Source organism: Mus pahari, chromosome 11 (assembly GCF_900095145.1).
Source record: "Mus pahari chromosome 11, PAHARI_EIJ_v1.1, whole genome shotgun sequence".
Taxonomy (NCBI): Eukaryota; Metazoa; Chordata; class Mammalia; order Rodentia; family Muridae; genus Mus; species Mus pahari.
Genome location: NC_034600.1, coordinates 49,231,135 through 49,255,946, shown reverse-complemented (window position 1 = coordinate 49,255,946; position 24,812 = coordinate 49,231,135). Strand labels below are relative to the sequence as shown.

At 42.9% G+C, this 24,812-nt stretch overlaps 1 protein-coding gene across 4 annotated transcripts in view; it reads left to right on the top strand.

The window, feature by feature from the left end:
* Nnt (nicotinamide nucleotide transhydrogenase) overlaps nt 1-24,812 on the top strand; it is a 92,703-nt gene that overhangs the window by 20,560 nt on the left and 47,331 nt on the right. For all 4 annotated transcript variants that reach the window (XM_029543907.1, XM_029543908.1, XM_021208826.2 and 1 more), the window contains exons 6-7: nt 3,560-3,648; nt 8,267-8,454. In XM_029543907.1, coding sequence (XP_029399767.1) covers nt 3,560-3,648; nt 8,267-8,454 — 277 coding nt within the window. The remainder of the gene's footprint in view (nt 1-3,559; nt 3,649-8,266; nt 8,455-24,812) is intronic.

Sequence of the window (24,812 nt, the reverse complement as noted above, 5' to 3'; positions counted from 1 at the left end):
CTCTCTCTCTCTCACACACACACACACACACACACACACACACACACAGTTTATTTATTATGTATACAAGTGTTCTGCCTGCATGTATGTGTACCCACCAGAAGAGGGCACCAGATCGCATTATAGATGATTATGAGCCACCACATGGTTGGTTGCTAGGAATTGAACTCAGGACCTCTGGAAGAGCAGCCAGCACTGTTAACCTATGAGCTCCCTCTCCAGCCCCACTTCCAGTGTTTCTTAATGAGACAAGTTGAAGGTGGCACAAAATATGGTTATTTTCAGATGTCTTGCTGTGTGCTAGCCTCGCTGATGTTACTGTTGTACTTAGAAATTTAAAGTGAAACTTTAGAGCTGAACATTGAATATTGCTTGAAAAAAGAAAAGAAATTTTGGCTTTTTTTTTTTGTTTTGTTTTAAAAGTTTAGTCTTTTTTCTTTTGCCTTTTCAGTTTCTGACTTATTTGAGTTCTTAAATGGATTTTGTCTAGATTGATCTGTGGGTCAATTTACTATTACTTTTTGAAGAACTTCAAAATATTATTCTGTAAATCCGTGTTTCCTGATTACTGCAGCGCCATAGTTCATAGAAATCAAAACACTCTTTGATTTCTTCCAGTCTTGTCAGCTGAGGGTGGGGAGGGGCATCAAGAGGACAGGAAATAATGGGGGTGGTACAATCAAGGCACAGCGGAAGGGAGCTGCCTCCTGAATCCCGACTGGGAATAGAGAGAGAGAGGGGTTAGTGAGAAGCCGTGAGTGGGAGGTTACAACATCGGAGGTTACACCATGGCCCTTCAGTGGGGAGCCCACTGAATATAAGCCCTGAGTTGAGGCATAGGACGTATAGTTAGGCGTCTATATGGACGTATATATAGGACGTATATATAGGATGTATATATGGAGTTATCCAGCTGCCTGCTTTCTGTTCTTAAATCCTTGTTTTATAAACTCAGAATGGTTCGACCAAGAAATCTACGAGAGAAACAAAAACCAGAAACCAAAACCAAAACTAAAACCAAGCAGCCTTGAGTGAAACAGACCACAGAAAGAAAAACAAGCCCTTTAAACAAAGGCCAGGATGTTTAACAAGAACATATCTGTGAATGCCATAGATATATGGTACACAAGACACTAAACTTCCTGTATCTGAAATATAAAAATATATCTTATTGCGTAGGACCACGAGGAAACGTCTGGTGTTCAAACTGGCCAGAAACTTGATGCTGTTCTTAAACTGGCTGAATGTAATGATATTCGAGCCAACAATTTAGTCTTGATTAGGATCTTTTTAGGAAGGTGTGGAAGTTGAGAGGAAACTTGTAATATGCGACTAAAAAGTGAAAAAAAAAAAACCCCACCAAAACCCCCAAAACCCAAGAGGCTTAACAGGAGAGTCGTTGAGTTGTTAAAAGGTGGGAAGAAGACTGTGTCTGCTAGTGTTTAAATTCAGTGGCAGAGGGATAAAGGCTTCTTCGGTCTTCAAATCTTACGAGCCATGTTCAATCCCTGGACCCACTGGTAGAAAGAAAAAACCAAACCCAACCCACCTCCCTTGAGTTATCTCTGACCACTACATTGTGCACCGTGATGTGTTTTGCCCTCCCCTTCCTCTTGCACACAAATAAATAAAATGTCATTAAGAAATAAATTCAGGGGCTGGTGAGATGGCTCAGTGGGTAAGAGCACCCGACTGCTCTTCCAAAAGTCTGGAGTTCAAATCCCAGCAACCACATGGTGGCTCATAACCATCCGTAACAAGATCTGACACCCTCCTCTGGAATGTCTGAAGACAGCTACAGTGTACTTACATATAATAAATAAATAAATCTTTAAAAAAAAAAAAAGAAATAAATTCAGCTTAAGTAATTGACTTGATATAGCGAATCATTTTTACAAAATAGGAGAATTAAATATAGTTGGGGCCTATCATGTATAATATTTTAAATTTATTTTTAAAAATAGAGGTTTTTTTTTTTTTTTTAAAACTTGTCTAAAATGAACTAAAAATCACTTTAACGCATGCGATGGCTTGAGTGCTTGGTGTAGCAGTGAGTGACAAGCCGGACCAGACAAACACTGTCCTTACTTTGGGTGATGATTAGCAAGGCGGAGGGTGATTCATGATGATGTGGAAAACAAAGGTCTGGCTGGCTGACACAAAGGTCTGTCTGTTGTTGCAACTCAGAGTAGGACAGACGCTTCACCCTGTGCCTGGCTTTTTACATGGGGTCTGGGGATCCGAACTCAGGTCCTTGTGTTTGTCCAGCAACTCACTGAGCCATCTCCCTAGCCTAGCTTTTAGTTATTTTGCTGTATAATAGATCTCTTGAATTTTATTTTTCCTAACCATCATCATGTATCCTTTTGTTTTTGAGACAGTTTTGCTCTGTAGCTCAGGATGGTCTTCAGACACTTCTCCTTGCTTTAGAATATGATTAGAGTGTTTCATGGGTCTGGGCTATTTCTTGACAGGATAATTAGCCTAGTCGAGTAAGTTTCTTATACTTGTTGTTGCTATTATTATTTTCTTTTTAGAGTTATTGGAACTTTGCGTAGACCAGGGTTAGTGCTTTTGAGTTTAGACTCTGATGTTTGTTTGCTAAGGTCCCTTGCTGGGCCCAATTTCTGTGAACTCTCTCCTGTTCCAAGTAAACCACCATCATCAACATCCTTTGCATGGTTTCTGAGGCACTGCCTAGGGGCCTCACGGATGCACACGGTTCTGGCAGCGTAGACTTTAGAAAAGCAGAAGGAGTGTGGACCTGATGGGTGGGTGAGAATTTACTAATGTCCCTGTTCCTGTGGGTGACATTTGTTCCCACAGGAACAAGGGGTTGCCTTCAACCTAAGCCGTTTATGGGATGCACAGTGAGGGTTGTTTTCCCCGGAAGGCCCGCTCAAGGCTAGAAGCAACAGTGTTTTCAGTGTTTCTCTGCAGGCTGGGGAGGCTGAAGTTTCTGCGGGATTCTTGGGTTCTCTTGGCTCGGATCCTTCTGTGGTTAAGATTTACTTATATTTCGTCAAATTTCAGACATGGATCATTCAAGATGGTCCTCAGTTCTATTTCCTTACCAGATGTTTAGCAGCATTTGAGCACAAAATAGCAGTTAGCATGTTCTATCAGAGTTGTGCCCATCTTGGACAGAGTTTTCTGAGCCCAGGAAAGCCTTGGCTTCCGAGAGGCAGAGGGAGTTGGAATAACATCCTGGCGTTTTGGTGGTAGTTTCTGTACAGTGAGAAGGAGCTGGTTAATCTTTGACATGCGTGGCGCTGACGGTGCTTGCATGGCCTGTGCTCTGAGATGCTGCTGACTGCCAGGGCATTATTTTTAGGGAAAGTTGTCCACCGCTGGCAAAGGCTGTTTCTTTGATCAGTTTAAAAAACCGCTGGGATTCAGTGGAAGGATAGACCCTCTGCTGTGTTCCCGTGGTTGATCTGCACCACCGATTGAGTGTTAACTATGTACCAGGCACCAGGGGTTGCCATCTGGGAATCTTTTGCCATCGCCTGGTCACAAACTTTGAACCACTTTTTGTTCTCTCCCCCCCAACCCCCAGATCCTGATAGTTGGTGGTGGCGTGGCTGGGCTCGCTTCCGCCGGGGCAGCAAAGTCGATGGGTGCAGTTGTCCGAGGATTTGATACAAGGTGAGCATTTAACTAGTGATTCATATTGAACTAAAAACATTTGTTTCACATGGGACCTATTACATTCGAGATTATCACAGTTCCCTGAAGCTTTTCTCTCTATTCTTTCCAATTAAAAATGCTTGTTTTTTTTTTTCTGTTTAAAAGTTGACTCAATAAAAAGTTAATATTTACTGTAAAGAAACCCCCAGAAATAATAAAGTAATTGATAATTAATAGACCATAGTTCTTTGTATACGTTGGCATTGGGACCAGAGTTATCTCTAGTGAACTTGTAGCATGTTGCTTTACTGTGTCCTTTCAATCTTTAGAATGCTTTGGGGCACTAGGCAGGGCACGAGCCAAGCTAGCAGGTACGTCGAGTGGATGGAAATAGATGAAAGTGACGTCACAGCCTCCAAGTACTTTTTTATTTGGTGAGACTGAGGATGGTACCCCATTGTCATACACACCAGGCAAGCGCTCCATCACTGACCTATGGACCCACCCAGGAGTAGCCACACAGGAACCATAATTGTAGTATTTTTGCTAGCGCATCTGGCTCAGACATAAGGAGAGAGCTCACTGTTTTTCTCTGAAGCTTATAGAACATGGAGGAGAAACCGATTTTCTGTGTGTGTTGTACTTCTCCAAGACAGTCATAAAACATTTTCCTTTGCGGTTTGCCAAGAGACGTTTGATTAAGAATTCTTTGTCATTGCTGAAGATGCCAGATACCAGCATTTATTAAATGCTTATTGAGTCCAGTTATCATTTTGTTGTTTGATTTTCTTTGGGTTCAAAACACACATATGTTTATTATAAGTGAGGGCACTAGAGTGACAATATGGCTGCCAGTGTTTTCAGTGTTGGGCATTGAACCTGGGGCCTTGTGTATGCTCAGCAATGCTCTGCTGACTGAACCATACACTTGCACTGCCCAATCTCAAATATAGAAAAAAAAAAATTGAAGGTGGAAAGAGAGTGGCTTTTCAGAGTAAATGTTCATAGAACACGATTAACAGCTCTTTCCTGACCTTAGAGAAGTGAGATGCTTATAAAATCCACTTCACCTCAGCGAGAAAAATGAGGCAATTCCAGAGTAGTCACCACATCAGCTGAGGAGAGTTGGGCTTAAAAGTGACATTGCTTCTGCCCCTTTATTTTTAATGTTTGCTGATGAGCAGAGTTTCCAAACCTTCAAGCCCTTAGAACGTAGATTGTTTGTGGTTTCATTATAATGGAACATTAGAGTAGCGGTAGATTTCATTTGACCTAGAAATGATCTGAAACTTGCTGTGTTAGCTGCCGAGCATTTGTTTGGTATACTAGTGTCATTGTCATACTGTGATCTGAACAGGCAACTAGAGTACAGCCCTCGTTGAGTCTACTTGAGGTGGTTTGAATGAGGAGGACTCCTCCCAGGCTCACATGTTTGAATACTTGGTCAGCATTTGGTGGAAATGTTTGGGAAGGATTAGGAGGTGTGGCCTTGTTGGAGGAGGTGTGTCACACAGGACATGTTTCGAGGTCTTAAAAGCCCACGCTGTTTCCAGTTAACATTCATTCTGCTCCATGTTTTGTGGCTCAAGATGTGAGCTCTCAGTTACTGCTTCAGCACCATATCTGGCTGCCTGCCGCCATGCTCCTCCACCACAGTGGTCATGGATTCTGACCCTCTGAAACTGGGAGCTCTTAACACTTCCTTTTATAAAGTTGCCTGGGTCATGGTGTCTTATCAGAGCAATTAAAAGGCAACTAAGATCCTACTTTTATTTGTAACTTACTATAAACATCACCATAAAGTAACACATTACATTGTAATGTAACAAAAGCATCATGCAGCTTGATTAATGGAGGCACTCAAGCAGGCACTTGTTTGGCCCCAAACTCCATCTATCTCACTGAATTTCTAGCTATCTAGAATGGCCATTCCAAAGCAGTGTGTTTATAGTTTAATTGTCAATTATATTTTTGTGCACCACAAAAAAGAAGCCACAACAGAGTTGAGATGGGAAAAGCAATTAGCTTTCTATCCTTCTTGGTGACTCATGTGCCCTTGGCGGGCATCCCGTTCTTCCTCATCACCTAATGTCATTGTCACCTAATGTCCTCGTCACCTAATGGTGCTCATTCTTGTTCTCCTTTGCAACTGTTATTCTGTACCCACGTGTACATCTGTTTGCATATATTTATATTCGTGTGTATTTTATAGACTAGGGTCTGAATGTGAAGGAGAAAATAAGTTTGTTTGTTTGTTTTCCTTTCTAAGATTGGGTGACCTTACTTAATATTATATATCTCAAGTCCACCCATTTTTCCATAGATTTTATGATTTAATTTTTTCCTTTTTTCAGTTTAAAATATTTTTTTCACACAATATATTCTGATCCTCATTTCTTCCCAAACCTTGTCTACCTCCCTATCCTTCCAGCTCCACACCTTCTTTCTTTCTCACTCGAGAAAACAAACAGGCAAATAAAAATGACAGATAAGAATAGAACAATCTATAGTGCCCCCCCCCAAAGCTTAAAAATAAAATAAACAAAGAAAGAGAATGAGAAATGCATACAAATGTACATGTATACATTCCCCCCATATACACATATGTACACATGCACATATGCATATACACATAGGTGCATGCATACAGGCACACACAAATGTACATGCCTACACACACAACCTACAAAAACACAAAATCAGAAACCATAATATACAAGCAAAAGAGTACGAAGGTAGAAAATGCCCAAACTTCTCAAAAATACCTCATGATCCCATACATCTCAAAAACACCTTAGAGCTTCCTTTGATTTTGGCCATCTACTGCAGACCTGGAGCCTACCCTTAAGGGTGGCTTGTGAACCCACTGGGACTCCACTGGTGGAGCTCATTCTATCTTCGTGAGAGTTTGGTATTTGGGGAAAGCTTCTTGGTTGTGGATGAGAGCTCTTGCGTCCTTCTCCATCTTGTGCTGGGACGCTCGCTGACCCAGCAGGTTTGGACCTGCTGTAGGCCCTGACCATGCTGCTGTTGTCTTTGTGAGTTCATGGTGTGTCAGCCCTGTGACATTATGTGTACCACTAGTTCTGATGTGCTAGCTGTTTTTCTGTTGCTGTGATAAAATGCCAAGAGTTTGTAGGTTATGAGTCCATTAAGACAGAGTGGCGGTGTGGTGGCTGGAGCAGGGCACTGAGCATTATGGGGCCGTTCTCCTTCAAGCCACCACACCTGGTTAATCTCTTTCTTTATATAAAATATTGTAATAACTATGTTTGTGATTGCAGTGGGTACCTCCTGTGATTGCTGTCATTTAGGATGCTTGAGGTTTATTGTAGGGCAGAGCTAGTGGTGATTTCTACCGCTGAAATCTTTGCTGACTCCCATTTTCTGAGCAGAATACAGTGATTGGGTGGTGTTTATTTATTGATTTCAAATGGAATATATTTTGCATAATCTGAACATCTTGGCTCTTCACAACTGACCACTTGTTCATTACGAATTTTCTTTGTGATGCCATCTCACATGGTCTACTCTTAGAAATCTTGTTCCCCCTTCTGCTTCCGCCCTCTCCATTCTGGGATTACAGGCATGCACAACTACATCCATTCACTTTCTAAAATCAGTATGCAAGTTTATGAGGACTGAGGCCCCCCAAATCATTTTATTTGAATATTAAGATATTTCTAATAAAAGCCATTTATGTGGGAAAAAAAAATCTCACAAATAGAACAAACTCAGGACAATTGTAAAAGGAAAACTTCAACTTTGTGTGATGCAAGAGCAAATCTTTTTTTTTTTTAAGATTCATTTATCTATTTTTATGTATGTGAGTACATCGTCACTCTCTTCAGACACACCAGCAGAGGGCACTGGATCCCATTACAGATGGTTGTGAGCCACCATGTGGTTGCTGGGAACTGAACTCAGGACCTCTGGAAGAGCAGTCAGTGCTCTTAACCACTGAGCCGTCTCTCCAGCCCATGATAGCAAATCCTTATGTGTATCAGATATCATATTGGGATCAAAAGAAGCACAAGTGGGGGTTTGCGATAGTGACATTCTTCTTTTCGTTTAAGTAGAAATTGGGATTCTTGCTTTTTCCCCCGTAAGAAAAAAAAAATGTAAGAACTACCTACATCTCAAAAGTCATTGAAACAATCAAGCCAAAGCTAGCAAACCCCCCCCCCTTTTTTTTTGGTTTTTCGAGACAGGGTCTGGAACTCACTCTGTAGACCAGGCTGGCCTCGAACTCAGAAATCCGCCTGCCTCTGCCTCCCAAGTGCCGGGATTAAAGGCGTGCGCCACCACTGCCCGGCTTGCAAACCAAACTCTTGACTTTCAACTCTATAGGGTTTACTTACAGCCGCAGTTCTCAACCTGTGGGTTGAGACCTCTTTGGCAAACATCTATCCAAACATACTTACATTACGATTCATAACAGTGGCGAAATTACAGTTATCAAGTAGCAATGGCAATAATTTTATGGTTGGGAGTCACCCCAGAATGAGGAACTGTATTAAAAGGTAGCATGCAGCATCAGGAGGGTGGAGAACCACTGACTTAAAGTGTAGCCACAAATGAGGATTTTCGATGAGTGTATCCCTGATCTAATTAACTGCTGTTTTCCCTTCCCCAGAGCTGCCGCTTTGGAACAGTTCAAATCCCTCGGTGCTGAACCCTTGGAGGTCGACTTGAAGGAATCTGGTGAGGGCCAAGGAGGATATGCGAAAGAGATGTCCAAAGAGTTCATTGAAGCTGAAATGAAGCTCTTTGCTCAGCAGTGCAAGGAGGTGGACATTCTTATCAGCACAGCTCTGATTCCAGGTATGCCACATAGTAACTGTTATCGCTAAAGGACCAAGAGAATCTGACATTTACACGAGGGTTCCAGGTATGCCACATAGTAACTGTTATCGCTAAAGGACCAATGAGAATCTGACATTTAAAGAGGGTTGCTTTAGTTAGGGTTTCGGTTGCCAAAAGCAATTTGGGAACGTAAAGGTTTGTTTTGGCTTACAACTCTCAGGTGACACTCAGCTGATCCAAGTCTGGGGCAGGAACTCAAGAAAGGAACTTCCTGGAGGCAGGAACTGAAGCGGAGGCCATGGAGGGGCGCTGCTGACTCGCATGCTCCTCAAGCTTGCTCAGCCTGCTTTCTTATGCCACCCAGGACCGCCTGCCTAGGGTGCCCGGGCACCATCCACAATCAGCTGGGCCCTCCCACACCCATCACTGGCTAAGAAAATGCTCCGTAGACTTGCTTACAGTCTTCTGCAGACCTTCTCCCAATTGTGGTTCCCTCTTCTCAGATAACTCTGTGTCAAACTGATAAAACATACTATACCCACACCCACACACCCCTGCTCACAAACAAAATCAACTAGTTCAAGGAATGAGTGTTTAGTGTTTGAATTTCTTTAAAAAATGCTTTTAGATGGTGATAACTTTTGTACTTATATTTATGTATAGGAAACTTAGCAGGGTATATTTAGCCCCGTTTAATGGTGACTTCTTAGCCTTTGTCTTTCTCAGCTTGGCAATAAGAGCTACAGACTTAGGATCCAGGACGCTGCGTCCCCAGTGGCGGCAGGTCTCATATCTGTCATTGTAATTGGTCCTAATAGCTTCACCAGCTTAGCCAGAGCACCCTTGTCTTCCAAGTTAACCTGTGTGAAGGCAACAGTGGTGCATGTCTTCCTGTGGACCAGGCGCCCCAGCCTGGCCTTTCCCTTGATGATGCATCCCCATCTTGCCACACAAGAAAACCACCAGCTCCATGGGGTCTATATCATGGGCAGTTGCCATTAGCAGAGCCTTCCTGTCTTCCACCCAGGTGGTGACGTCTGCACACATCACTGCACACATTAGAATTTAAACAAAGGGATTGTGTGTGTGTGTGTGTGTGTGTGTGTGTGTGTAATAAAAGTCCTAGAAACATGAAAAAGCACACTACAAAAATCACTGTAGCCCCCAGGTCATTAATAACGCCACCCGATTTCTTTCAATGTGTCTTCATGTAACTATGTTTATATCATAGGCTATTTTCTATGCACAGCATTGTTGTATCCATAAGTGGTGTTTTTGATAAAGTGCTAATCTGTTTCCCCCCTCTTAAGGTATGATGTTTTCATTGTAGAAAAGTACTGAAATTCGAAGCCAGCCTGGTCTACAAAGTGAGTTCCAGGACAGCCAGGGCTATACAGAGAAACCCTGTCTCGAAAAAAAAAAAAAAGTACTGAAAAATCTAGAGAGTTTAAAAAAACAAGTCAGAAATTCCATCAGAGACCATCATGTCTGATATTTTGGTGATGATGTTTCCACACGACAAAGTGTTTCTGTGTATATGCATGCGTTTATGGACTCTGCAGGGAATGCTTTTATTTAAGGATATGGCACTTTGTTCTTCAGTTTTGTGTGTGTGTGTGTGGGAAGATTTATTTTATGCTCAATTACATGCATACGTACATACGTGTCTCTGTGAGTGCAGTACCATGCAAGCCAGAAGGCATCGAATTCCCTAGAGCTGGAATCAGGGGCAGTTGAGAGCCACCTGACATGGGTGTTGGCCCTCTGCCAGGGACAGTAAACGCTCCTAACCACTGTGCCACCTCTCCAGCCCTGTCGTGCTTGTTGTGGTCACCAGATTGTGAGGTCCCCGACAGCAAGGATTATTTTTAAGTCTTAACGTCTTTTTATATAGTGTTTGTGCAGAGTGCATACTATCAAGCCAATAAACGTTTATTGACCAGTAAAAAGCGGCTTGATGCAGATGCATCTTGTACTTTCCTACCTCTTTCCCCATCCTTTGCTTCTACCACTGAACGATCCAGTACCGTGTCGCCTGTGGGTCTTTTCTGCTTCCTGAATGAAAGCGAGTGAGATGGTGAGAAGTAAAGACTGCACAGTTACTGGTGTTTGATTCTCCTCACGACTCCTTTGCCTGAGAGATTTTTTACATGAGCCCAGGTCTATAGGTGTACAGATGAAACATTCAATGGAAATAGATCAGAAAGAAATTTATTTGAAGGCAATTTTTAGGTTATATGTATTTTTTTTTAGCACGTATTCTGAGAAGAGCAAGTTTACATACCAATGAAATGGGTATGCTTGTTTGTTTTACACAAAGAATGATATTTGGGCCGGATATTTGATCCTACTTAATCTAGATCATTTTTAATAGTTTTCAGAGTTCATTGATATTTTTACTTTATACTTACCAACTCTGAGCACATTGCTTTGCAAGCAGAGTACATAGCAGAAAATGGCAAACGTTTGTTTAGCGTCATTCAGAAATCGATGGAAATTTTGTTCTTGTTCTGGACTGGTTAGTTTTGTGTTAACTTGACACAGGCTGGAGTTATCACAGAGAAAGGAGCTTCAGTTGGGGAAATGCCTCCACGAGATCCAGCTATAAGGCATTTTCTCAATTAGTGATCAAGGGGGGAGGTCCCCTAGTGGGTGGTGCCATCTCTGGGCTGGTAGTCTTAGTTCTATAAGAGAGCAGGCTGAGCAAGCCAGGGGAAGCAAGCCAGTAAAGAACATCCCTCCATGGCTTCTGCATCATCTCCTGCTTCCTGACCTGCTTGAGTTCCAGTTCTGCATCCTTTGGTGATGAACAGCAATGTGGAAAGTGTAAGCTGAATATACCCTTTCCTCCCCAACCTGCTTCTTGGTCATGATGTTTATGCAGGAATAGAAACCCTGACTAGGACATGTTCCAAGCCAAAATTCCTTAAGTTTAGGTTTTTTTTGTTGTTGTTGTTTTTTTGTTTTTTAAACATACTTTTGTATTTTATTTTATTTTTTTTGTTTTTTTTCTTTTTATTATTATTATTTTCTTTATTTACATTTCAAATGCTATCCCGAAAGTTTCCTATACTCCTCCCCCCCACCTCTGCTCCCCTACCCACCCACTCCCACTACTTGGCCCAGGCCTTCCCTTGTGCTGGGTCATATAAAGTTTGCAAGACCAAGGGGCCTCTATTCCCAGTGATGGCCGATTAGGCCATCTTCTGCTACATATGCAGCTAGAGAGACAAACACAGGGGGTACTGGTTAGTTCATATTGTTGTTCCACCTACAGGGTTGCAGCCCCCTTCAGCTCCTTGGGTACTTTCTCTAGCTCTTCCATTGGGGACCCTGTGTTCTATCCAATAGCTGGCTGTGAGCATCCACTTCTGTGTTTGCCAGGCACTGGCATAGCCTCACAAGAGGCCGCAATATCAGGGTCCCTTCAGCAGAATCTTGCTGGCATGAGCATTAGTATCTAGGTTTGGTGGCTGATGATGGGATGGACTCCCGAATGGGGTAGTCTCTGGATAGTCCATCCTTTCATCTTAGCTCTAAATTTTGTCTCTGTACCTATATCCTTTCATGAGTATTTTGTTCCTTATTCTAAGGAGGAATGAAGTATCCACACAATGGTCATCCTTCTTGGTTTTCTTCTGTTTTGCATAATGTATCTTGGGTATTCTAAGTGTCTGGGCTAATATCCGCTTATCAGTGAGTGCATATCTAGTGACTTCTTTTGTGGTTGGGTTACCTCACTAAGGATGATATCCTCCAGATACATCCATTTGCCCAAGAATTTCATAAATTCATTGTTTTTAATAGCTGAGTAGTACTCCATTGTGTAAATGTACCACAGTTTCTGTATCCATTCCTCTGTTGAGGGACATCTGTTTTTTGTTTTTTTGTTTGTTTGTTTTTGTTACAACTTCTGTTTACACAAATGGTAGATGAGCCGGTTTCTCCAGATGCCACCATCCCACCAGATCTGTTTGATGAGGCGGGTGGGCAGGAGGGAGGTATAGGCCCATCCCAAGGGTGTGTCTCTGAGTGGAGAAATGAAGCTTATGTTTGAGTACTTGTCCTGGATGGAGATCAGAAGCCATTAGATGGTGTTTGTGGAATCTGGCAGCTATGATGGAAATTATACACAGGAGAGCACCCCGGGACCCCCCTTTTGTGACAGTGACACCAAAGAAGAAATTAGGATACCTGTGCTTTTGCCATCTATCTGGGAGCGCCTGCACCTTGGAGAAGGCAGTGCTAGGAGCTGCCAGGCAACAAGTGGCCAGCAGAGGGCGCCAAGACATTTACTCATTGAAAGAATAATAAGGACAGGAAGCTAGAAATGGTAGTCATTTTGACACAGTATATATCTTTGTTATTGATTATAAAGCTTTGAATGATGTAACTACGGGCCTCTTAGATGAATTTGCTGACATTTTGTGCTTACCTGCACAGCTTGTTTTGAGACAGGGTCTTGTATAGCCCAGAGAGGCCTTGAATTTGTCATCCCCCTGCTTCAGGCCTCCTAAAATCTGGGATTACAAGATTATAGATGGTCATTCTCCCTCTCCCTTCCTTCCTCTCTCCCTCCCCTTACCCCCTCTCTCCCCCTCTTCTTAAGTGGTCTCTACTCAGTGTATTTTAGTAGAAGCTCAGTTATGTGATAATCTCCCTCCCCCCCCCCCCGATTTATTTATGTGTGAGTACACTGTAGGTATGTTCAGACACACCAGAAGAGAGCATCAGATCCTGTTACAGATGGTTGTGAGCCACCATGTGGTTGCTGGGAAATGAACTCAGGACCTCTGGAAGAGCAGCCAGTGTTCTTAACCACTGAGCCATCTCTCTAGCCTGCTTGTGTGATAATCTTGAAGACTAGCTAGAAATGTTTTGCTAATCTGTTTCACTGCATTTCCTATTTTCTGAAGCCATAACGTTCCCATTACGCTTGCAGGGAGTTTGTGGTCAGTACGTCGTCCCAGAGACTGCTCCCAAAAGGCTGTCTGGCTTAAATTCTGCAAATAAAATAAATAAAAAAAAAAATAAATAAATAAAAGATAAGAAAAAAAAGGAAAGTGAAAACTTAATCAGTGTATAGTATGTGTGGACTGAAATAGTTGTGGAAGGAGATAACTGTTCTGCCTCCACTGAGTTAGAGGTGAGAATTTTACTGAATGCAAGCAGCTTCAGCTACAGTCTCGGTGGCGTTCAATGCGAAGGAGAAAGCCGTTGAGATCCCTGTCCCATCTTTGTTAGATTTACTGGGGCAGAAATTAACCTCTGTGACAGAATCTTTCCAGATAGCAACCCAGTTAAAAATTCATAATCAGGGCTGGGAGATTGCTCGGTGGGTGGAGAGTCCGCCACACAAGCAGCGGGGACCCGAGTTCAGAGTCCCGGCCCTGGTGGACAAGCCTGGTGTGGGGACGTGTAGGTGACTCCAGTGCTGGAGGGGAAGTCAGAGATAGGTGTGTCCTGGAGAGTCGCTGACAGAGCCGTTCAGGCAAATGGCGGGCTCTAGGTTCAGAGAGAGACCCCGTCTCAGAAGAAAAAAAAGTAAGGTGGCGGGAAGTAGAGAAAGATACCTGATATTCACCCCTGGTCCCCACACATGGCTTCCTTCCAGGCATGGGTGCACATATCCATATATGTACCCGCACGTGCATACACCTGTACACACTGAAATGAAAATTCACAAAGACTGTGATGGCCTAGCTTTCCTGCACCTCATCTCCTGTTCTAGGCCATGCTCTTTTCAATTGAATGGCCCGTAGCTCCTGACGGGCCTGAGATTTCGTTTAATAACGGTGTCTCTGTCTTGCTCCGCTTAGGTTCCCAGCATCCTTAGTTGAAGTCATCTAGCTTGATCAAGGTTAGATCATAGCCCCTGGACTCCCAGGACATCGCCTCAGATCATCCAAGGGCCTTCCATAAGGTCACATCTACTGCCTTTTCACTTTGACACACCATCCCCTCCTGCCTTTTGAAGTCCCACCTATCCAGTTGCCACTTCCGCAGTGCCTCCAGCATCCTGCTGAGTGGTGGGTGCTAGGGTTTCTGCACTCAAAGCACCTTGCCTGTGCTTCTCATGATGGCAGTCCTTAGCCCCACCCTGCCCTATGAGCACAGGGAAAGTGTCTGTTCCTACCATACCTGTCATGGTCAGTGCTTCCTGAACAGTAGTGGCTCAGCAAATATTGTTCAACTCATAATCCTGTATGACCCCCTTAGGTCTTGGTTGGGATAGTCACTTTTATTCTTTCAAGGCTGTCTAAAGAAAGCCGGACAGAGCACTCTGTTGGCTTTTTTTTTTTTTTTTTTTTTTTGTAAATAGGAACATTGTAGAAGCTGACTTAAGGCTGGAAACTTAGCTCTCTTAAATTATCCAAAAACTATAAACACATGCCCCATCTGCAATTTGAGGTGGCTAGCTTGACCTTTCAGGCACTGGGGATTAGGGAGTAGTGGAGGGTATTCAGGAATTGTCAAGTGTCTTGTCGGGAAGGAAGATATTCGTGGATTGTAAATTATAACATCTTAATCCTGGTTAGAGAGGAGTATGTTCTGTGTTTATCCTAGTTAGGGTCTATAAAATATCCCTGTCACCGGACACTTAAATCCTCCACAACTGGGGAAGAGTTGGGAAGGTGATGGTTTCCCTCTGATGGGACTCAGCCTAAGGTGTTGCAGTCGCATAGAGCCGTAAATGATTCTGCCTCTGATGCTGCCCATTTTTTCCTTGAATGCATCTTCCTAGGATAGGATGACAGTCTTGAAAAGATGGCATTTCAGACAGGAGAGTAGTCCGGCGATAACTGACACTTGCTGGTGCAACTCCACCGAGAGAACTCTTGCTCTGGCAACTGTACACTGCTAATGCTTTCCCAAAGCCAGTAGAGTTTATCATCCAGAAGGTCACTTTCTTCTCTGTGCACGTTATGATTTTAGAAGTCAAAACTACATTGTGTAGATCAGCAACTCCCAATGTTTTGGAAGTTGTACTCTTTTTTTTTTTTTTTTTTTTTTTTTTTGAGTGTCTGGTACTTTCTTCATGGTCCCCTCTCTTCCATTTAGTTTATGACGCTATGGAATTCTAAAATATTGCTTCCACACGACCACTTATTCTGAGAATTCTGAAAGACAGCAAGAAATGCTTCTATGTTACAACATCCAGGATTGGTAACCACAGGCTGTCTACGTACCTCTTGGTAGCTTTCAACACAGATAGGGCCACTTGTCATCAGATGGAGGATGCCAGAAGTCTGGAGTTTTCTCCTGCCATTTGTCAGTCTTGGCTTCTTAGGGTGTGTCTGACACACTTCATGGATTGCTGAGCCATGTTTAACAAATGTTCTGTTAGGAAAGTTTATGCCACAGAGTTATATTCTGGTTTCGCCTGTTATTTCTCCAAAAGTATGTCGCAAGATGGAAGAAGCATTGTGTTCTTCTCCCTGTCAGTCCCTGAGCTGAACAGCTTGGGAGGTGAGACCACTTCTAGGGGTGAGCTACCATTAATGTCTTATCCTCACCACATAGCAGTTGTGAATTCCCAGTCCCTTCCCATCTGCTTCATTCTTTCTCATTATGACAGTCTGGCACTAAATCCACAGTCTTTGCTATACCACATTGATCCAAGAGTGTAAAAAACTGTTTGGTTACTGTAGAAATCTACTTTTTGCCCACATGACATTAACAGGTCTCATTGCCACGGTGTGGGTATTCATTAAGTGTTGCTTACACCATGACGGGGATCCGGAGATCACACTGGGCACTGTTTCTGTTTGAGGAGTGTGCAGGGGAGGCCTGCAAGTGTCAGGCAACACCCTCATTTCCACTTCTTTTGCTAAGACAAGTCACATGGTCTGAGCCATCTGTGAACCAAGCTAGGAGTTGTTGACCAGCTGTGTGTCCAGGAATAAGATACCATTGTTAAGGCTTTCATAGCAAACTACAACTGATTGGGTAGCTTAAACAACAGAAACGTTATCTACTCACTGTTTTTTTTTGGGGGGGTGGGGCATCTAGAAGTTTATGATCAAGTTGTTGGCAGGATTGGTTCCTCCTTGGCTCTCAGGCCCCTGTTCTCTCTCCTCTGTGTGGGTGCATTCCTGCGGTTACATTTGGTGCTTAGTTCGTTCTTTTTTAAGGATACCAATAAAGTTAGGCTCAGGCCCTAGGTTAATTCAGTCACCACTTTGACAGCTTTATCTCCAAATTCAGTCAGTTTCATAGGAATCAACATACAAGTTCTGAAGGCTATGCTAATGCACCCCCCCCCCCAACAAATGCATCAGAGTCCCTTAGATCCTGCTGGGCAGGAAGGAGGTGAGGAGGAAGAGCCTGAACGAAGTGAGACCAACGGTGCTATCTCTCCACGGATGTCCGCAGGGACCTCTTTCTCCAAGAAGTCCTCCCAGCTTTCTCCCAATTCCACAAATGTCATCATAGTATGAATCTACGGAGGAATTAATCTGTTCATTAGGTCAGTGCCTGCTGGATTTAGTCATTTCCCAAAATTCCATTAGCAATTAAACCCCAAATATGCAAGGCTGTGGGGGATAGTTCATACTCATATTTGCATGCCATAACAGTGAAAAATTCTTGTTATGATGGATCTCTCTCCTCTTCCTCTTCTTCCTCTTCCTCTTTTTTCTCCTCTTCCTCCTCCTCTTTTGCCTCTTCCTCCTCCTCTTTTTTCTCTTCCTCCTCTTCCTCCTCATCTTCTTCCTCCTCTTCCTCATCTTCTTTATCATCTTCCTCCTCATCTTTTTTTCTCATCTTCCTCCTCTTCCTCCTCATCTTCCTCTTCCTCTTCTTCCTCCTCCTCCTCCTCTTCGTTCTCCTCCTCCTCCCCCTCCCCCTCCTCCTCCTCCTCCTTTCCCCTCCTCCTCCTCCTCCTTCCCCCTCCTCCTCCTCCGACAGGCTCTCCTGTGACGCAGGCTGGTCTTGCTTGGCCTTGCTCTGTCGCTGATGACTAGGTTGAATTCCTGATCCTCCAGCCTTCATCTCCCAAGTGCTAGGATTGCAGGCATAGGCCACCACACCCACTTTATAATGAAGTTTCCTAATATGTAAAACACGGATACTGTCCTCTTGACGGTTTTAGTTTTACGTTTAGGTAACACATAGTATTGCACTACATTTAAGACCGTCCTTTGTAGTGCTTGTTTGTGACAAATCCGTCCTGGTTTTAGGTGAATGGATGCTGTATATTATGCATCTGAGTATGGAGTTAACTTTATCATGCTGGGTTAAGGCAGAAAGCTTTTCTTGAGCCTCTAATTTGATGCTCTACAGGCCAGGAAGTTAGGAATTTCCCCATGATTACTTGTCATTGAGTAATTCCAGTAAATAATTCTCTGTGCTTTTTGGAATCATTATAAAAACTTGTGGTTAATCCATTTCATCTTGCTGTCTTTCTGTTCTTAATAGTTTTTGTGGCTTCTTCTTAATTCCTCTCCCTTCCCTTTCTCTCCCCTCCCCTCCTCTTCCCCTGTTCTCCCCTCCTCTCTCCTCTTCTCTTCTCCTGTCCCCTCACCTTCTGTCCCCTCACATCCTGTCCCCTCCCCTCCTCTACCTTCCTTCCATCTCTGTCTTCTCCTCTCCCCCTCCATTTTCCCTCCTTCTTTCCCCTCTTCTTGATCTAATTTGCCTGCACAGATTAGGTTCTTTTTCCAATATGATAGACCCAAGAGAATTTATTGATTTCAGATGATCATGTTTGCCTTGATTTATTCAGAGAGGTACATTACAAAATCTTCCAGTAAACAGTCTTTGTTATTGAATTTAACTGGAATGACATTTTGAATTTAGTGTTGTAGAGAAACCAAGGGTATATTCTTTTGCCGTATGTCAGTAAGTTGTTGAAACTGTTTTCAGAATTTAGTAACTTTTTTTTTTTTTTACTTGCTTCTAATTTGAATGCTTTCAGACCACAGCTCAGTATAGGTTTATTGAGGAAGTCATGATTATTGAAAGGATTCTGTATGTTCATTTTGAAATAAATTTTAGGTGAGCCTGGGAGCTCATGTCTGCCACTCCAGCACGTGGGTAGCAGAGGCAGAAGCATCACCTGTTCATTGTCATCTTTGGCTGTGTAGCAAGTTTTGAGTCCAGCCTGTGAGTCTGACTCAACACAGTTTGTATGAGTTATATCCATGCGTGCTTACATCAAAAACCGTTTGCTTATAGAATGAACAGCCACATTCAGGATGTGCCACAGAGACTCAGAGAGGCCTTTCGCTAATGGGATAACACGCCTATCTATCCCACACAGCAGCTAATTGAATAGAAAATGGTACATTTCGACTTTCCAGGTGATATATTTGTTTCTAGGTCTTGGGGTTCCCATACATGCTAGGCAAGGGCTCTACAACTTAGCTACAGACCTCACCAGATGAGATTAACTTGATATCCTGCTGCTGTTCTCAGAGAAAGGAGCCCCTAACCTCCAGGTCCATGACAATTTTTAAAAATGTTTATTTTTATTCTTCTCTTCTGCATTATATCCCCTCCCTCCACTCATCGCAGTTTCTCCCTTTCTCCCATCTCTCTCAGATCCATCCCCTCCTCCGTTTTCCTTCAGAAAGGAACAGGCCTCCCACGAATATCAATCGAACGCGGCATAAGATGCAATTAGACTAGGTACCGACCCTCACATCAAGGCTGGAAAAAGGCAACCCGGTAGGAAGAAAAGGATCCCGAGAGCAGGCAAAAGAGTCAGGGACAGCCCCACTCCCGCTGTTAGGAGTCCCGCAGAACACCAAGCCACACAGCTCTAACATCTATGCAGAGGACCCAGCTCAGACCCATACAGCACCCTCAACTGTCAATTCCGTCTCTGTGAGTCCCTATGAGTCCTGCTTCGTTGACTCTGTAGGCAATGTTCTTGGGGTGTCCTTGGCCCCGCTGGCTCCTACAATCCTTCCTCTTCTCTTCGGCAGGATTCCTGTGGCCCTGCCTGGTGTTTGGCTATGGGTCTCTGCATCTACTGCAAGTGGATGCTGGATGAAGCCTCTCTGATGACAACTGGGCTAAGCACGGATCTCTGAGTATAGCAGAATATCATTAGGAAGCAGATTTGGCCTATAGACGGTGGTCAGGCACTAAGTGGTCATTGCCGGACTCAGTTAATGAGTGAACGTCTGAATGATTGGCTGTGAGCGCTGATGTCTTACCATCATCTTGGCAGAAGAATGGAAATGACTCCCAGTGAGGAGGAACTGAGAAACCTTGCTGTAGGAACTCAGTGTCCATGAACCAGAAAGGCCAAGAGACATTTCTCAAGGATTGTGTCAAATCTTTCACGCAGTGCAGATCTCGCCAGGAAATGATTTTTTTTTTCCTTCTTGTTCATTTTTTTTTTTAAAAAGAAATCCATTTATTTAATTTTAGATGGGTGGTGCTTGAAAAATGTAACAGTCCTGGCCTGTTTGTAAATCCTATCTCTTTTAGATAAATGATTAAATTAATGAAACTGTGCTTCAGAATAGGAAAAGCTACGTGTGCTTCAGAAAGCAAGAGACCCGCAGTCCTTCCTCCAGACCTCCTACCCACGCTCTGGTTAGTGCCTCTGCCTTTTGCATTTATGGCCTAGAAAACATCAAATTCCGTTTTACCATTCTGTTTGAGCGATTTTTGCAGCGGATGTTGGACTTTGCCTTTCCACAGTGTGGGAAGTGTGCATAGAATTTCCTGTTCTCCATCTTCGTCTCTGTCCTCTTCTGGGTGCCCTAAGCACAGATCTGTTTGTACTGGGGAAAGTAGGGAGACCCACATGGAGCTTTTTTGGTTAGACGTGAATAGGTCAGTCCATTGTGGTGGTTGTTTTTTTTTTCCCCTAAGTTATTTTAATTTTTCTGGTAATAAATATCAAACCATGTTCTCAAAGCAAGAATTGGCTGTGATCATTCAGGAATACTTTACTTTTATTTTCTAAACACAAATAGTCTGTCGGGCTGGAGAGACGACACAAGTAAGTGTAAAGACCGGAGTTCCAATCTCCTGCGCTCACGTGAAGAGAAGGCCTGGTGGCATATGCATCTATAACTCAGCAGTGATGCTGGGAAGGAGACAGGGGAATTCCCAGAGCCTCCTGGCCAGGCAGCCTTGCCAGTCAGTAAGCTCCAGGTTCAGTGAATGACCCTGTCTAAAACAACAACAACAACAACAACAACAACAACAACAACAACAACAGCAGCAGTTTGGAGAGTGATAGAGGAAAGCATTAAACATTGACCTCTGACGTCTACATGCAAGCACATGCAACACCTCCCCTCCACACCTCCATGTGTACACACAATCACATATACGAGTCTAGATCACACACACACACACACACACACACACACACACACACACATGCAAATAAAAACAAAAAGGTTAGATGACTTTTGCTAGAGATGAAATAAAACACGGCAGAAAATAAAACTAATCTGTGGTCTCTCAGTTTAGCTAGACACACTGCTAACAGTTCCCACCCTTTCCCTCCAGCCTTTGTTCACAAGGTTTTGCGGTCAAGAAGTTGTGCATTTCCCCACCGCTCAGTACTGTGGAAGTGTTAGACGCAACCTACTGATCGGACCTCTGTCAGATTGTCTTAATGGTTCTGCAGAGTTGTCTTTTCACGTCCGTAGTTTTAGCTCTTTACCCAAAGTTGAGTTTACTTCTGTTTTTTTTTTTGGTCAGCTTTAAACTAATACCTTGTGAACATCTTCTGCCGAGTTTTTCTATCTGCATTTTCGTGCACTTCTCCAAAGTAATGAGGGTTTTAAAAGTAAAACTGACAGGGGAGGGGTGAATTCTGGAACTTAGCTTTGCCAGTGTACACACACCCAACAAACTGCTTTCGTGAAGGATTTCGCTGTTCGTAATCTCATTGCGGTTGTTCAGTTAATTGTTTCATTTCAATACAGAGTATACTAATTATTTACTAGCATATGTAAACTGTACATTTTAGGTCCTATTCACCTCCTTATTACCCACTCTTAGCCCTGTATCATCTGCTTCCCCCACCCCTATCTCTATTCTTGTATTGCTTTTGACAGTTTGAGGAGCCAAAAGAAGTCTCACTTTTTATACTCATAGTTTTCTAATTCTCCTGGAGTAAACATCTCCTCCTCCTCCTTCTGTTTCTGGTCTTTGAATTAATTATGTGCATATTGTCAGTTGTCTATTAAGATCTAAGTGCTGGAGAGATGGCTCAGAGGTTAAGAGCACTGCTTGCTGTTCCAGAAGTCCTGAGTTCAATTTCTAGCAACCCCATGGTGGCTCACAACCACCTGTAATGAGATCTGGTGTGTCTGAAGATAGCTACAGTGTGCTCACATGCATACAATAAAATAAGATCTTTTAAGAATGAATCAAGGGCTGGTGAGATGGCTCAGTGGGTAAGAGCACCCGACTGCTCTTCCGAAGGTCCGGAGTTCAAATCCCAGCAACCACATGGTGGCTCATAACCATCCGTAACAAGATCTGAAGCCCTCTTCTGGAGTGTCTGAAGACAGCTACAGTGTACTTACATATAATAAATAAATAAATAAATCTTAAAAAAAAAAAAAAGATGTGTTTAAAAAAAAATGAATCAAAGCCATTTTCTTAAAATTTACTTTTAGTTATTATTTACTTGAGTGTGTTTGTGCCTGTGCAGGAGGGGTCACTGGACCCCTCTGAGCTGGAGTTACAGGCAGTTGTCAACTGCCTGACTTGGGTGCTGGGAATCAAATTCAGGTCCTCTGCAAGAACAGTATGTGCTCTGTGAGTTTTGAGCCATCTCTCCAGTCCTTCCTTAAGACCTTAACATTTTGTTTTCAAATTTAATTTCTGTGAATCAAAAATATTTTTTCATTTATTTTCTTTTTGCTTCCCCCAAAGATTTACTTATTTGAGACACAATCTCACTGTATATGCATTGCTGACATGCAATTCTCTATGTGGACCAGTCCGACCTCTAAAAAAATTTGTGTGTGTTTTTCTGTCTGTGTGCGTCTGTGTGTCTATTTGTGTGTGTGTCTCTGTGTGTCTGTGTATGTCTGTGTCTCTGTGATTGTGTCTTGCTGTGTGTATATGTATCTGTGTGTATGTCCACATATTTGTGTTTGTCTCCGTGTGTGTGTATTTGTGTGTGTATCTGTCTGTGTGTGTATATATGTATTTGTGTGTGTATCTGTGTGTGTGTCCATGTGTGTGTGTGTGTGTCTGTCCATGTGTTCGTGTGAGTGTGTATGAGTGTGTGTGTATCTGTGTCTGTGTATATATATATATATGTATTTGTGTGTGTATCTGTGTGTGTTTCCGTGTGTGTGTGTGTGTGTCTGTGTGTCCGTGTGTCCGTGTGAGTGTGTATGAGTGTGTGTGTGTGTGTGTGTTGTGTACAGGCATCCAGATGCTCCGGAAGAGTCCGGAAGAGGGAGTTGTCTCCCCTGGAGTTGAAATTGTTTAAGTCGGCTGGTGTTTCTTTTGTAATTTTCCTCATTGTTTTAAATTTAGGAAATCCCTTTTTAAGTCCACAGGCCAGAGAGGGATTCTGAAGGGTTTTGCTTCCCTATTCTCTTTCTGTGTCAGTTCTCTTATGATTTATTATGATCCACCTGGACCTTAGTTAAAAATATGATGTTCAGTTTTGAATAGAAACCATTCCCCCAAACCTAACGAAACCATTTACTGCCCCTTCTTCTGTCCTTTGTTTTTCCGTACTGTGTTTATTGTGCAGTTGCATTTTTATCATACTAGGCTGTTAGACTGAGATGCGATGTTGAAATCGTCTTCCCATTCTTTCTCCCTCTTGACCTATTCTTTTGAGGATCTGCTCATTTGGAACTCTCTCCACTATCCTGCTTCTCTTTTGGCTATATCTTTCCCCCTTCTGTTTTCAATCTTTATTTTTGATGTTTCCAGAATTAAAAAAAAAAAAAAACAACAAACCTCTAATTCCCATGTGAGTGTTAGCAGGCGGCTGCCCTGTTCTTTCCCTCATTGTCTTCTCTGGAGCCCTTACTGAGATGTCTTCATTGTTAAAATAGGACATTTGGGAGATAAGCAAAAGCACAGAGAAGAAAATAATTAGTCTCATCACTTAAATCATCTCTGATGTTGGCAAATGCTATATGATAGAACAAATCTATTACACATTATATAGTATATGGGATATCTTACGTATGCATATATAAAGTGGGTATGTGTATTTTAAACACACATATTCTGTTAAATGCTTTAAAAGTACATCTTAGTTCTTTTAAGTGTATGTGTGTTTTGGGGGTAGGGAGTGTTTGAGGAGCAGTGGAGTCAAGTGGAGGTCAGGGGACGACTTGTGGGAGTCGGTTGTCCCAGGGATTAAACTCGGCTGGTCAGATTTGGTGGCAGATGCTCTTACCCACTGAGCCATCTCACCAGCTCTGCCTCATGCTTTTGGCTTGCAATTATTTCTTGTCTTTTTTTTTTGCTTGTTTGGTGCTGGAGGTTGAAACAATGGCCCCAGGCACACTAAACAGTTGGCTGACCTTTTTATATTTCTAGCCCATATTTCATGTTTTTAAATATTCCTCTGCCATTTATCTGTAACTTGTAGTTTTGAGGGGAGGAGGATGCGATTTGAGAGGGGTTCTCATGGAGCTTAGGCTGGGCTTGAATTCATTATGTAGCTAGTGCCAGCCTTGAACTTTTGATTGTGCGACCCCTGGTGTATGAGTATTATATTAACAGGCATGTGTCACTGAACCTGGCAAGGTTTTCGAATGGTTCTGATGACACCCTATGGTCCTTACCCTAAGTTAGGGTCTGAAATAATATGCTGTTGTCTTAAAAATGATTGAATTTCAGAACAATAATAAAAACCAAACCACCTAAATTATATCAAGACAGCAATGTGCAAAGGTGCTTTTCAAGGAGCTATCAGCTGCTGCCAAATCTAATATGTAAAAGTTGAATAAATAAAATTAGAGAAAGTGGATTGTACCCCTCATGCTTTCTAAGGAGCCTGAAATCTTAGGCTCCGAGATGTCTTGTACAGTGGTAGCTTTCAAGTTCTTTGAAGATAAAGAAGAATCTAGCGTTACTATGGCAGAACAAATGAGTTAGATGCCGAATAAAAATTTGGCATCGACAGTCACAGTTTCTGTTTAGTCAGAAGCCAGAGAGGGTCATCCTGCATCTGAAATGATTGTTTTTTAGGCCTATAGCCTAAGTCCGGGGACTGTAAATAAGACTGGAGTTAAAGCTGTATGTGGGGGGGGGGGGGGGGGGTGTCCTATTTAAACCGCAGCTGTGGACAGAAGGGAGTGGTGATGTTGACAGAAAACATCTGGAAAGTGCACATCTGGAAAGCGCCAGCAAGTGCTTTAGGTCTGCCTTCCTTCTGGGGAGCTGAGAAGTGTGGACTTTCTTATGGAAAA